A 15,355-nucleotide genomic window follows, 5' to 3' on the forward strand; every position below is an offset into this window, starting at 1 on the left:
GGAGAAGAAGCGGCGACATGATCTTCACCACCAACTTTGGCGACGCTTTTTTTGTGTCTAGACCGACGTGAATTGTGGGTCGATTATTTTGAATTTTTCATAGTATATCCAATTACACATTCACATTGATCAATAACATAACATAATAGACTAAACTTCTTCTAGATTTTCATACGACAAATTCAATCAGATACTGCAAGTCACTGGGGCGATTATGGGTTATAATCGAACCAGGAAGCCGCCTAACACAAAAGCCCCTGTAACTCTCTTCAAAATAAGTTTCGTTCTTACCGCAAGAATTTCAGAGATAAAACGTATACAAATATGACAATCGGCCTTATTCCTGGACAGACCTTGCAGATTCATTCTTGGGGACAAGGACTAAGAAAAGGACTAAGAAAGATCTTAGTCCTTATCCCATGGCCGAGCCAGAAAAAATTTCTGGAGGGGCATCCTTCACATATATATAAACATAAATAAACATTGAAAGACTGGTATGGGCAGTTGTCTAGGGATGAACAATAAAGCTCGGCTCGTGAACGAGTTCGAGTCAAGTCATTTGCTTAATGAGTTGAGCTCGAGTTCATGAGTCGACTGGTTTGAATAATCGAGTTGAGTTCAAGTTCACTGAACTCGAATTGTTAAAGCTCGACTTGGTTCAAAAATGATGTGCAGCGAGTTTTTAAATATCCGACTCCTTTTTTAAATTAAAAAACCGGTTTCCCAAACACTTTGTCTCAGGCCGGAAACTTTAGTGTTTCCAGTTTTGCCTTTGCCCTTTTGTTCCCTCTCTCTTGTTTCAAAAATTTTTGCCCCCAAATGAAACCCTCATAACTCCGCTTCAAGGTTTCAGGCAAGGCCATGACTGATGCCTCAAGCCGCTGCCTTCTCTTGATCTCCCCTTGTTGCTGGCCTGCCAACACCACGTTGAGACGTTGAGTTGAGACCGTCGGGTTCCGCCATTCCGGTGACCCTGGTAGAACACCGGCAGCTCCCTCGTCGCAATGAGCCCATAGGTGGCTCGAGGTTTCATCAATTGATCCGAGCTTGAGCTGACTGAACTCGGGTTCGACTTGGCTCATGTTCACCCCTACAATTGTCCACTTCAGCTCATAGGTAGCTCCACTCTATCTAACCCATCATAAAGAAGCTATCAACATTCAGAAACATCTTGTCACCATAGATAATCCATCTGGACCCAGGCACTTGCTTTATCATAATCTCTAAACACCACTTTATGGACTCCCTTTATAGTGGCTGACATCATCTGATCTAAGTTCTCCTGTTCAAAAACCTTCAGGCAGGCTATAATACTGTCCATAAACAACAGCATATTCAATAAAAAAAAATTGTTATAATTGAAATTATTTTTTCATTAATATTTCTTCATCATATATACCAGCCCTTCAAAGTACTAATCCATGTGAACTTGCAACAAAAACCAATTGCACATTCAATCTAGTTTGAGTTGCGCGATACAACATAACTTGTTTTATCCCACCCAGTCGGCAATATATGCAAGGTATCATTTTAAGCCTACAACTTAACCTTTATCTCTCTTTTCTTCAAAAAGAAATTCGTACTTTTTTGTCCAAAAAATTTGATGCATTGCAGCTATAGATTTCTTATTTGCAGAAAAAAATTCACATGCATCACATTCCAACAATCTAAAAGCCGATCTCTAGCAATTAACAAGCAGCTTGTAAATTAGATATGTTGGACTTAATTTGCCCAAAAACAAAAACAGAAATAATAAATCCGAAAAGATTTTAGACGCAGTTCATGTTACCATGCACTTACAATTTTTTTGTCACTGCTTAAAAAACTTAGTGTAAATGTGTTCTTCATGTCTAATACCATAAGTCACATTTTTGAACATGTAGTTAGAGTTTCATAAGCCAATAAGATTTCTACAGATTTTTAAACAAAATATTACTTGCACTAGTGTCATTTGCATGCATTCTTTAAATTCAGATTAAGATCACATCGATAGATGTGATAAGAAATTCAGTAAAAAATCAAGATAAAAAAGGGCAGTACTCATTACACTAAAAAAATTATTTCTTCTCTCCCTTTTTTAATGCTATCCATTGCTAAACATTGAGCGATAGATGCAGTTGTCATATTCAGAATTGATGTAAGTCAAGGTCAAATATTTATAGTATTCAATAAATAGGAATAGACACAAATCATGTCATTGGTATTATTGAAAGTCAAAAATTAGTTTGTCCACATATATGATGAGTTAAATAGTGCCCGCAAAAATAAAGCTAGCTTATCTTCTGCCCACCATTTCATTTTTTTGAAATATATAATAGTCCGCGGTCAGAATCAAACTTATTATGTCTACCACCCATTTTAATTTTATAAAAGGACAAGGATGGGGCTAACATTTTATACTAAAAAAAAGTGATGAGAGAGAGAGACAGTCGTTTTCATGTAAATGGAGTTTACGATGCATTGGACAGGTTGACGAGGAGTACATGACAATTTATTATGCGAAGTTGACGAATCACTTGACAGTATACTCTTTTCCATTAAAAACCAAGGTTGTGATTTCTATGCATAGGTGGATATGGCAGTCTGCTAAAATGAAATCAACCCTTTTTTTAATTCTTATGTAGTTTCAACGCTCCTTTTGAACTTTTTGTTTTTTTTGTGTGTCAAGGTTGCTTTTGAACCTCTCAGTAGTCTTATGGTACATCCTTCAACTCAATTATAACATATATAAGTATTTACGGTCTAAAGAAGTAGTACCAATAAGAATCAAATTAAAAATACATTACCAATGTGAAGGTAAGCCTGGGCATTGGGTCGAACCGGCCTGACATCTAAAACTCAGACCTGGATCCGGCCCGACTCAAAAACCCAAGCTCGAGCCCTGCCCGATTACATTAAAAAAATATTTTTAATATAAAATAATATATATATAATAATTAATTATAATATATATATATATATATATATATATATATAACATTAAAAAATCATTATCGAGCCCGATCCGAACTTATCGAACCCACCTGGCCCGGCCAACTCGGTCACGTTTTGCCAGGTCCGAACTCAGGTCCGAGTCAAGCCGGGTACCGAATACCCGGTGGCGACCCGGCCCGATGCCCAAGCTTACACTCATGCCAAGCACCTAGTTTACGCCCCTTAAATCATACATGTCTTCCATGTGGCATGATTCTTTATGAAACAGAAAAAGTCTCAGCCAAATTTTCATCGTCAGTTTCATAAACAAGGCTCAATTTAGACACAATTTTATGACATGAAGAAAAATAAAAAAAATAAAGACCAATTCACCATTTGTGTCGCCCCATGTATATCACCAAGAAACTTGAATGATAAGTTTGATTTTGTTTAGTTGTTAGTGTACTAACGTGAGCAGTTTGACAACTCATATGAAGCCTTTTTTTTTTGGCGATTGGGGATCTAACGTCCATTCACCAATATTTAGGCAGATTATAAGCTGCAATATTTAGGCAGATTGACACGTGTATATTAAATGACTTTTTCGATTCGGATATAAATGCGAAAAATCAGATTTGGATCAGATCGTAAAATCTTGATTGGGATATGATTTTTTGTTTTTGTATTTGAATCTGAATATATGTGATATATAAAAAAAAAGGGATATGGTTAAGGGTACAACTTATTTGAATCCAATCCCTCTCGCCCACCCAAAGAGCAACATAAGATTAGGACGTCAACCTTTCCTCCAAGAGGAGGGACTGGAGCTTTGGACCTTTCGTTATATAGGAATGCTCTATCTCGAAACTTTAGGAGGGCCAAGTTTTTCTCGTTATATGAAATGCTCTATCTAGCTTGATCCCACTTAGGCCTGGACATCGGGCCGACCCTATGCCTGAAACCCAAGCCCGGCCTGACCTGGGATTCCCACTTGGGGGCAATGGTAAAAGCACATTGGGTCTAGCTCTTGGGCCTCGACTGGAGTGAGACCCACAGGACTTGAACTATGACCACCCAAATGAGATGACGCCTATTCCACCATGTTAACACTTTCATGACAATTTTTACCCAAAAACTTGCTTCTGTGTTATTTAATGGCGTAGTCTGTCTTCACATATTCTGCAGAATTGTACATTGCAATTACGTGCTACTTTCTATTTTTACTCTCAAGGATGATTTAGCTCCAACGAAAACCTGCCCATCATCAACCTAATCCATGTTTCTTTCCCTCCAATGTCAGATCCAAGGATATGTGAGATAAGAAAGGATCTAGATACGAGCCTTTTTTTGCTACTTGCCGTGGATCTGAGATCCAAGCCAGCAAGGCTTTGAGATCGAATCCGATCTGGGATCTGAGGCTATCAATCAGTTTATCTATAATAAGTGATAGACCAGTGTAATAACTGGCAAGCTGGGGTTGAGCAAACTTTACGGGAATGTGTCGCGTAGTGAAGTCCAATTATTGAACTTTTACGACTTTTTTCATTTAAGTACGCAACTAGCATTTCTATTGCAATTGACAAACCATTACTGCCTTTTCCTCAAGTATGCAATTAAGTCTGGTTATATATGATAATTTAAAATAATTAAAATAATTTGCCTCATAAATGACAGGAGAATTTGCGAAGGGCAATATAATGCAATTATGGGGCATTATAATGCCTACAAGTCAGGGATGAATGAGAAAGAAGGAGCTTTTTGTTTAAAGAATATGATATTAAATTCATTGTTTTGGACCGCTTCTTATATGCATGATGTAATCATTAATTTTCTCGTTTTCCGTGATGAAACCCTATTTACTTTTTAATTTGTGCGTGAGCAGTTATATGCCTCAGTTTTGCTAGAGAAATAACACTGAATAAAACAAAATGTTGGGCTTAAATCCCGACCTAGGCTTCATCAAGTTTAGTATTACAGGCTTTTGGTTTGGATCAATTTTGAAAGTGAATTTTTAAACCACACTAATAATAACAAGCTTAAATATATATTTGTATCCAACTTAGGTTTCTTAATATGAACGCAGTCCTGTTGGGTCGGACTTTATACACATTTTAAAAGGTAAGTCTAGCAAACCCACATCCAAATTCATCTCCACCCACAATGAGTGGAGCCAACTTGGCTCGGCTCGAACTCACTCAAAAAAAAACTTACAAAGTTCAAAATTGTACTTGAAATGTTAAAAGGATTCAATTTCTTTGAATTTATATCGGCTTGACTACATAAAACCGGTTCATCACAGTTGGATTAGTTAAACGAGTCAATGAGTTAGAAAAAACAAGACAGAATAACAAAAACAAGTTATGCCAGTCAAACTCGACTCTCCGTAGTCAGAGCTCAAGCCGGTTCTAGAGAACTCAACTAGAGTTCGAGCCAAGCCCCGGCTTGAGCTTTTTGAGTAGAGTCAACTCGTGTGCAGGCCCACCTTCAATCAACTTTTTTTACAGTAAACAATCTGGTTCAATACATGTAAACATCAGAATCAGAATCTAAATCTGTCTACCTGGCAACTAGACATGAGTTTCATCTCAGCCTGACCCTACCCTGATTTGATTAGTTGCTATCTAATTAGGCCAAACTCGATAATATCCATATCCATGTCTAATAGAAACGAGCTTACATCACCATAAAATGGTCGTCGATAAGCCTCAGTTCGAGTCAAAGGGATGCCCGTAATCGTATGCACTCCCAAAGGCAGAAAAAGCTTGTATGGTAATTGCAAGTCATACTCTTGACTCATCACATTGCAAACCTATTCACTCCCATTTCGCCTCTTGAATGAGGAGGAAGAAAAGAACAGAAGAAAAAAGGATCTTCATACTTGGGACATCACATTTTACAAGTTTACAAGATTACAGACAGACCAGTTGATGATATTCAAGCAGCTACAAATGGAGGAGGGAAAGAAGCATACGCAGAAACAGCTGCAAACAATGACCAATATAATGGCATGTGATATGAGGACAGAAAATTACGCGACGATGCCTGGCTCAAACTACGGATCTGTACAGTTGCCAGGGCTGGAGTGCTGCTCATCTCTCGCTTCCGGCCAAAGTGCTTCAGAAGCTAATTTACCAACATAAAGCTCCCCCCGCCATGGTTGGAAGCTAGCAGTCTAGCATTCTGCAATCATGTTGCCCGAGCTTCCTACAGCAATGGGGTAACTCTTATGGCAATGAATTAACCAGCCTGTACTGCCACGCGCTGATTTAAAAATATCTCAGCCGCTGTGTCCAGCTTAGAGCACCTTCCACTGATGAAGTCATAGGAAGCTCATCCACTTTATCAGAAATCTACAACTGACCAAATTTCAATCTCAAGTTGGAGTTGTGCTTTGCACTGAAGAGCAGGTCTCAGAAGATTGTGATGCCGACACTTGCATAAATGTGGGCGGCAACTTTTCGTTAACAAGACCCAATACGGCTAGTGTAGACCTGTTGGAAAAGTCTGGAGTCAGCTCGAAGTAAATTGATTCAGCCAGATGGCCCCGATTTGGGCAGCCTCTAGTTAGACAATTAAATTTCCAATACATACAAGATCAGTAGAAATTTTATTCATTTGGTTCATCAAAAAAATTGTTACACAATAAACGTACCTAGGCAATGATGTTCTGATACTTGGCTGATTGGCATATGCGGCAAGGGGAACCCTGAGGGAAGTATGCTTGTTCAAAGCACTCTCAAGTTGCGGTGCTGGTAACTGTAAACAGGAACAATGTTAACAAATCAAGAGAAGATGTCTTCATATTGTCAGGCTAGGCTAGAGTAAAAACCTGTAGCAACACGTTAAAGGAATGTGGTTGTGTCTGATATGCACACTTTAAAAATCCAACCCACAACTTTGGCATCTGCCAAATCTGTCAAAAGAACAAAAAAATGTCCACAAAGGCCTCAAATAAAACTAAAAGGGAGCAGAAAATAGACTCCACATGTCCATTCAGATTTCATAGTTCACTGTGCTTTATTCAACCACCTACCATGCAGTAAAGTGAAAAATAGAAGAAAAACAAATTAAACGAACCAATTGACCAGAAGTTGACAAAGCATTGAAGGACGTCTTACATGAAGCGTTGCAAGAAGCAATACTTTCACCTAAGACAGACCACATACCTGCTTGCTTATTAGTCTGGATAATATTCCCATCACGAAGTCAACCTGCAAAAAAGTTTAAACATTCTTTTTTGTCAGAATTCATTAAGCAATCAGGATAAAATCAGACAACCAAATTCTTCTGTCTCTCTCTCTCCAAAAAACAGATACAGAGAAACAGACACAGACAGACAGACAGATATGCAGACACAGAAAACCAGAAACATGCACATGCACCAGCTACTCATGCAAGCAGTCAATAATTAAACAATCCTAGTGTGAGATAGGTTGTAATTTAATAAAGCCCCGACACCCTATAAGATTCATCTTTAGCTCTTGAAGTCAATCTTTTGTGAAGGTATAAGCCATAAATTAGTGCTAATCAGTAACTAAAAGTGACTATATACAGATAACCATTGTTATGTTCCAGTTTCTGATGATTGACAAAAGGGGGAATATCAGAAGGAAACTTACCAAGGCAGGAAAAGCGTCAATGGCCTGAATCACAGTTCTCATAAAAAGCAAAGGAAGCGGAATCTGCTCCACCTGAGAACAGCATAATTCAGTGCCAACCACACTTCTAGTCAATTTGGAAAAACAATAGTCTCCAGATCTTACCAACTGATTCAGTGCTTTGGCAAGAACTTGTTGAGTGAAAACAGTGCGTTGTACAAAGCAAGCTGTACATGCCTCGGTTATCTGGAAATCTAACCAACACTTTAATATATGAACAAAGACACGGAAAGAGTATTCTCTACAGGAAACATTTACAAAGAAGGCAGACCTTCTTAAGTGCAATCCCTTCTTTTTCAGGGTTAATTCCATGAATGGCGACCAAGACCTCAACAGGTGTTAATGCAGGGCCTGTATGAGCTGAGCCCTGCAGGAAGAGATCCAAGCATGAGAAATTACTTCACTTCTCCAAAGCTATTGCACATTCTTCAAAAAGAAATTAATCAAAATAAAGGTGACTAATTCAATGACATACAAACAACCAACACAGTAGAAAGTACTTGACAAAATTTTCCAATAAGATCCCCAAATAAAAGGAGATATAAAGGTACACAATTCCAGAATGGCATGCTCTTTGGAGCAATGAGTATAGTAATTTAAAAGGAGTTGAGAGCTAGTGAAAAAAGAGCCGCTGGTGGCAATTTGTAATATCTTCTTTCTTAATGAGTTAAAGCAAAAAAGATATCAACGAGAAAGGAACCAAAACCAAATATCTCATCACCAGAATGCCTTCATCTCCTAGGGCTACAGATGTACACTTATTATGGGCATCTCAAAAGGTGTTGGGCATTATCATCCTACAAGTAAAACAAAACTTGTGCTTGTAGATGACGGGTTATCTAAGAGCTCCATATTATGCTAAAAAAGAAGACAGGTGGTTGCTTGTAGGTCTGAATGATTAGGATGTGTAATATTTGTACCTGGGGTCCCCCATGAAAATGAGATTATGTATACCTAAACTTACTTGAAACATGTAGTACCCTCTCATCCATGACAAAAGAGCCCCTTAGACTAGCAATGCACGAAGTTGTACAAGGAGAAGAGACAAATGTGATTTTACCGTCAGGAAGTGATCCCTCTCTATCCTATCGGCCTCTGTCAAGTCAGAAAGGATCATGCTATATTCAAAATTATCAGTTGCAAATGTATGCAATAATTGCAATTGCATATAAGGTGTGTGTAAATCAAAATGTACTAGATAGATTTTTGTATGTTAAGATTAATGTGTGTATGTATATGTGTGTGCGCATCTATATATATACACACACACACACACACATTTCCATACATATATTTTTGTATATTTGTTCTTTCTTATTTTTTCCTATTTGTATTTAGATTGGTCAAGGCCGTTCTTCTACTAGCTGTTACGCTAGTCCCACAGCCCGAAATAGACCCGTTGGAGTAGCCCAACTACTAGCTCTTCTTCTTCCTGTTGTATTTTGTCCCATAAATAATAGGCTTGGGCGTCGGGCCGAGCCGCCACCGGGTACCGGGCCCGGTCTGGCCTGGGTCCGGGCCAGGAAAACCGGATCCCGGGCTGGGCCCAGGCCCGATGGTGCAGCCCGGTGGCGGCCCGGCCCGTCCCCCATCCTCCTCCTTCTCCCGTCCCCCATCCTCCTCCTCCATCCCCCATCCTCCTCCTCCTCCTCCTCCTCCCATCCCCCATCCTCCTCCTCCTCCTCCTCCTCCTCCTGTCCCCCATCCTCCGCCTCTCCTTCTTACCCCTTCCCCCCACCTCCTGTGCCTCTCCTTCCCCCTCACCCCCACCTCCTCCACCTCTCCTTCTTCCCCACTCCGCCTCTCCTTCTTCCCCCTTCCCCCTCCACCTCCTCCGCCTCTCCTTCTTCCCCCTTCCCCCCCTCCGCCTCCACCTCCTCCCCCTCTCCTTCTTCCCCCTTCTCCCCATCGGGCCAAGCCGGGCCGGGACCCGGGATATCGGGCTAGGACCGGACCCAACGGGCCGGGCCAACCCGATGCCCACCCCTAATAAATAAGTGACCTTGTCTCATTGTTTTGCAAGCTTCTTTTGAAGCATTATTGGAGAAGTTAATTCAGCTTTTATTATTCAGCAATAACGTTATGCTTTTCTTGACATCATTATCAAGTTTTTTCATACATTGCTTGACATCTATGTCACATGGGTACTCCTCCTGAGGAGTACCCGCACGGTACCGGTACAACACCGGTATGGGTACGGGTATGCTGGTGGGTACGCCAGGGGTGCGGCGTTGACCGCACCTGGTACGGTCAACGTACCCATGCCTTTTTTTGACCGTTTTAAGACTCGGTCAAAGTTGACCGAGTCTAAAATTGTCTGTTTTAAATGTCATTGTTATTTTCATTTTAACGTTTTAAACCATTGTAACGTTAATTTTATCGAAACCCTTTTTCCCTTTTCGAAACCCTTTCGTTTCCTTCTCTCACCGGTGAAGGCAGCGGCGACCGACGGTTGTAGGCGACGAACGGAAGCGGAAGGCAGCGACAGGCGATGGCAGCAGCGACTGGCAACGGTTGGAGGCGAACGGCGACGGTATTTGCTCTTTTTTTCATTTTTTTCTCATTTTCTATCAAACTTTTGAGACTTCCATCGTCTCCGGTGCCGGCAGACGGCGCTTTTCACCAGCTGAGCCTTCTATCGTCTCATTTTTTGTGAATCATCTTTTATGTTGGTCGCCTGCAGTCGGTTCCTCTTTGTTCGTTTTTTTTTGTTCCCTCTTTTGTTTGTAATGTAGAAATCTCTGTCTTTCTTTTGTTTGTGCTTATGCTTCTGTTGTCGGCACATTTATTGATCTCTCATCTCACCACCCACAATCTCAGCCGGTGAAAAGTGGCTCTGCCCACTCCGTCGCTGCCCACCATCTGTGCTTATGCTTCTGTTGTCGGCACATTTCTGTTCCCTCTTTTGTTTGTGCTTGTGCTTATGCTTCTATTGTCGGCACATTTTTTTTTCTGTTCCCTCTTTTATTTTAAACAGAGTAAATAGTCTATGAATGAATGTACAAATCTCTATTAATCTACCCACGATCACTGCGCACATCCCGTCTTGCATATCTGTTTGTGCACTTCCCCTCTTGGTTGGTGTCTCTATCTTTTATTCTTTTGATTAGGGCTTTCGATTTGTCCCTTTAATTGGCAGAATTGGGGGTCTTGATTGTTATCTCCACTGTATTCTTTTGATTAGGACTTTCGATCGTTGCTTAATCGGCACTTTGAGAGTCTATTAACTTCTCACTTCTCATATATCTTCTAGTTATGCTTTTGTCCTTCTATGTCCACTATCAAGATTCTTATGCATACCATTATGTTATCTTGCTAGGTGCTTTTCATATAAGTTGTAATGGCTGATAAAGGAAAAGAAACGATGCCTACAAGTGGAAGTGGAAATATGGCAAGCAGCAGTAGTAGTGTTAATACCACAACATTAGAGTTGGATAATCCATCTCAACCTCTTTGGCGGTATGTGAAAAAACTTGGAAAAGCAGCAGGTGGCGGTGGGAATATAATATTTTCTTGCAATTTCTGTAATAAGACGTTCACTGGCTCTTATACACGTTGCAAGGCACATTTATTGCATATCCCATGTTTTGGAATTCGACCATGTGAAAAAGTTAGCAAAGAATCGATGAAGCAGCTCAAAAAAGAACACGATGCAGCTGAGACAAAGAAATCTTCAGCCAAGTCAAGTGAACTATCTGCTCCTCTTTACGCTATTGAAGAAGGTGAAGATGCTTCAAAGAAAAAAAAAAATGAACATGGCAAGCAGGGATACCAAAAAATTAGAACAAGGATTCAAAACTATGGGAAGGGCAGAGATGGATAGAAGAATCGGAAGGTTTTTTTTGCAAGTTCACTTACTTATTGGAAAGATGTTGTTACAGGTTTGGCTAATTGCAGTTTGAGTGGTTATGTACCCCCGAGTTCAGAAAAGTTTAGAACAGTAATTCTTACAGAAGAGAAGGCAAACATCGAAAAATTATTAGAGAAGAAGAAATTTTCATGGAGACAATATGAAGTATCCATTGTTTCTGACGGGTGGACTGATATACAAACACGGCCACTGATAAATTTTATTGCTTATTCGCTTGATGGACCAATCTTCTTGAAATGTGTTGATGCATCTGGGAAGTATAAAGATGCTGAGTATTTAAAAGGGTTATTTATAGAAGTCATCAAAGAAGTGGGTGAAGATAATGTTGTGCAAATTGTTACTGATAATGCTCCAGTTTGCCAACGAGCAGGGATGAATTTGGCAAGGGACCCCAAGTATAGTAATATATTCTAGACTCCTTGTGTGGCACACAGTATAAATCTAGCTCTTAAAAGTATTTGCAACCCATCAAAAGATGATACAAATGCTGGTATACTGTGTTCACGGATGGAGGAGCTTGAGCATGATGTCAAAAACATCCGAAATTTTGTTGTAAACCACAACAATGCTCTTGCTATATTTAATAGGCATTCTGATTTGAAATTGTTGAAGGTAGCAGAGACTCGTTTTGCATCCATTATTGTAATGATAAAAAGAATAAAACAGGTGAAACATGCATTAACACTTATGTTGAATGACAATGATTGGGAGTTTTATCAGAGTGATGACATTGTGAAGGCTCAACAAATTAAAAAATGTATTTTAGAAGATGAATGGTGGGAGAGAAGTTGACAAAGAAGGGCCCATGCTTCATAGAGTTTATGATATGTGGGATAACATGATTGAAAAAATTCAAAACATCATTTTTAGACATGAGAAGAAGAATGTTGCACTTGATGATTCTGAGTTTTTCAATCATGTGCATAAAATTTTAGTAAGAAGATGGAATAGAAGCAATAACCCTTTACATTGTATGGCACACTCCTTAAATCTCAAATATTATGGACAAACATGGTTGGCAGGAGGCACTGGTCGTGTTCCTTCTAATCGAGATCCAGAAAGGCAGAAATATCCAAAAATAGGGAAATATGTTTGGGAAGACTATATTCTGATTCTCATCGGTTGAAAACAATAAATAGAGAGTTTGCGAGCTTCTCTGGTAGAAGAAGTGATTCAGTACAAGCTGCAATGGCAAGAGATGAAGAAGATCATGTTAATTGGTGGTTATGTTTTGGAGCAGCGACACCAAATCTCCAGCAACTTGCGTTGAAGTTATTATCTCAACCTACAACCTCTTCTTGTTGTGAAAGAAATTGGAGCACTTATTCTCAAATTCACAATATCAAGAGAAATAAGCTAACTAGCAAGCGAGCAGAAGATTTAGTTTATGTCCACTCCAACCTGCGCTTACTTTCACGTACTTCAGATGCTTATAGGTATTTCTTTCTTTTTGTATCTTTGATATGTATACATAATTAGTTAATTACATTTGTATATTATGTTGGTTGTTTAATGTTAATATTCACTTAAAACTTAAAAGTTAAATCATATTTTGCTTTTGTTGCAACTTGCAGTTCAGGATCATCCACGTATTGGGATGTTAATCCAGAGGACATTGACGTGGACCTTGAAGGAGAACATGATTTGCATGCTCTTAATATGGACCTTACAGAACCTGTTGCTCCTTCTAATCTTGATGATGTGACTGAGGAAAACGAGAATCAAGAAAGCTGATGTATTTTGTATGTCAATTATGCGACTGAGGAGAATGAGAATCAAGAAAGTTGATGTATTTGAGAATGAAGACTGTGTTATTGTGTTTGTAATTTTTTGATATATATATGTGCGAATGTGTTATTTTGTTTGAAATTTTTTGACATATATATATATATATATGTGTGTGTGTGTGTGTGTGTGTGTACGGCCGTACCCCCGCACCCAAGTTTTTTTAAAATGGTCCGTACTCGTACCCGCACCCGTACCCGTACCTATGTGACATAGCTTGACATAATTGCCAAGTCTCTCACGGTATCAGAGCTTAGTTGAAAACTCATTCGAGATTGCTTTCAATTAACTAATTATAACAGTCTCTTTTCTTTGATAATTCATTTTCATAAGCAGTTTCTGTTGTAGTCCTCTCCCTTGCTGATTTAGTGAGGAAAAGTTATTGTCAACCTACAATTTGCTGCAAACCTTTAGAAGATCCAATCTTGGCATACAGCAGAACCCTTTTTTGAGGATTATAAGTGGATATCTACTGGAGCTTCAGATCGCATTCCATTTTCCTGTAGTAGTCAAGTTAATATCAGCCTGAGAAATCCACCTGCTAGTCTATTGTTGAAGAGATGGTATGTATGTAGTGCAATGGTCATTGAATTCACAACCTAGTTCAAGAGGTATGTTCCCTTGTGCCATCCCCAGTTTATGGGGGTTAACTGGAAAACAAGTGGTCTTCCATCCCAAGTTCTGCAGAAAGAAAGGGGAAGCTGCTTCAAAAAAGCATAAATGCACGACCAGTGGCCTACACTCAACCTGAACGAGCGACAGAAAAGTGAAATAGAAGGGAGGGGAAGCGCCTGATGGAGGTGAATTTGAGGACCACACAATCTCTAGGAAGAAGCAAGCAAAACTTTAAGGTGTGTTTATCATATATCTTCAAAGCTTTTAGGTGTGTTTATTCTTTCTCTACATTACTTTTTTTTATAAGGGAAGACAAAGAATTTGGTTCTGTGACAACTATCCTTACAATTGGGAAGTTGATTTTTTTGGCTTCTTCTCTTCCTTTTCTACATTTTCTTGCTGTGAACAGGTTCTGGAGCATTCCTACATAGTATTAGACCAGCTGCTCTTATGGCTGTGTTTTTTAAAAGGTGTGCCCAAGAGACCTTCGCTCTTTTTGAATCTCTCTTTCACCTTTCTTCTTTCTTTCTCCCTATTCCTAATGTCATATCTATTGCTTTCTTTTTCTGATCTGCATCAATATCCTTTGAATGTCATTCAGTTCCTCTGCTGTTTCATACTCACATCAGGAGCAATATCCTTCTCTGCATCATAGAAAGTTATTTCTCCAATTTCGTTGGTTTTATTCTACACTATATTTTGGGTGTCGCACTACCTATTTCAATTTTATGTTCTATTCAGTTTTGCGTGCATATCCTGCATTACATTCTCTTTCAATCAGGCAAGTTCTGGTTCTCCTATTTTCTTCTGCTTAGATCAGATCTTTCATGTTTATTTTGATCGGTTCTGCTTCATTTAGGACTGTTTTGTTCTGATAAGATCTGATCCATGGTCCCTTGATCAGATCAGTTGTTTATTCAGATCTGCCACCATATATAACTCGAGGAAGAATGTTAAAATATGTATATTATTTGTTTTATTATTTCAATCCAATCCAATCCAATCAATACATTAAATATACATATATAATAAATACTCATTCTTCATAAGGGCATTAATCAATGAAACAGTCAATGCACTCTTCTATTTGGACGTGTGATTTTTTTTTGGCTTCTCCTCTTCCGTTTCAAGCTTTGCTTGCTGTGAAAGGTCATTGAGCATTCTTACAAGGTTGCCAGCTCCGATACCAACACAAGCTTTTATGAGCTTACCTAGAGGCTAGATTCACACAAGCTTTTATCAGCTTACCTAGAGGCTAGATTCACTCTACTTGTTTGTTAACAATGTGCTGATTATGCATGACCCTTGACCTTATTGATGGCTTTGTGTGTATAGATATTGTGAATACACTAGAAACAAACTTTTCATGCCTTACAGGCCGTAGAACTGCTGAGAAGAAGCGAGCCGCATCTGGAATGCAAGCTCATGAGGTTTTTCCCCATTAAATCATCAATTAGCTACACAGACCTACTAATTTGCAAGAACAAGCCAATGCCCATATTGTATGTAACAG

General features: G+C 39.2%; 1 protein-coding gene across 1 annotated transcript in view; it reads right to left on the minus strand.

Moving 5' to 3' along the window:
- Positions 1-5,768: 5,768 nt before the first annotated feature.
- The window catches only part of LOC116267565 (uncharacterized), a 43,646-nt gene continuing 34,059 nt past the window's right edge, over positions 5,769-15,355 (minus strand). The window contains exons 21-27 of the mRNA XM_031649369.2: positions 7,843-7,938; positions 7,677-7,757; positions 7,533-7,604; positions 7,080-7,124; positions 6,743-6,826; positions 6,566-6,669; positions 5,769-6,404 (exon numbers count right to left, since the gene is read on the minus strand). Of these exons, the coding sequence (XP_031505229.1) occupies positions 6,287-6,404; positions 6,566-6,669; positions 6,743-6,826; positions 7,080-7,124; positions 7,533-7,604; positions 7,677-7,757; positions 7,843-7,938 (600 nt within the window). The 3' untranslated portion in view covers positions 5,769-6,286. The remainder of the gene's footprint in view (positions 6,405-6,565; positions 6,670-6,742; positions 6,827-7,079; positions 7,125-7,532; positions 7,605-7,676; positions 7,758-7,842; positions 7,939-15,355) is intronic.

The sequence above is a fragment of the Nymphaea colorata genome, chromosome 14 (assembly GCF_008831285.2).
Source record: "Nymphaea colorata isolate Beijing-Zhang1983 chromosome 14, ASM883128v2, whole genome shotgun sequence".
In the NCBI taxonomy this organism is placed as follows: domain Eukaryota; kingdom Viridiplantae; phylum Streptophyta; class Magnoliopsida; order Nymphaeales; family Nymphaeaceae; genus Nymphaea; species Nymphaea colorata.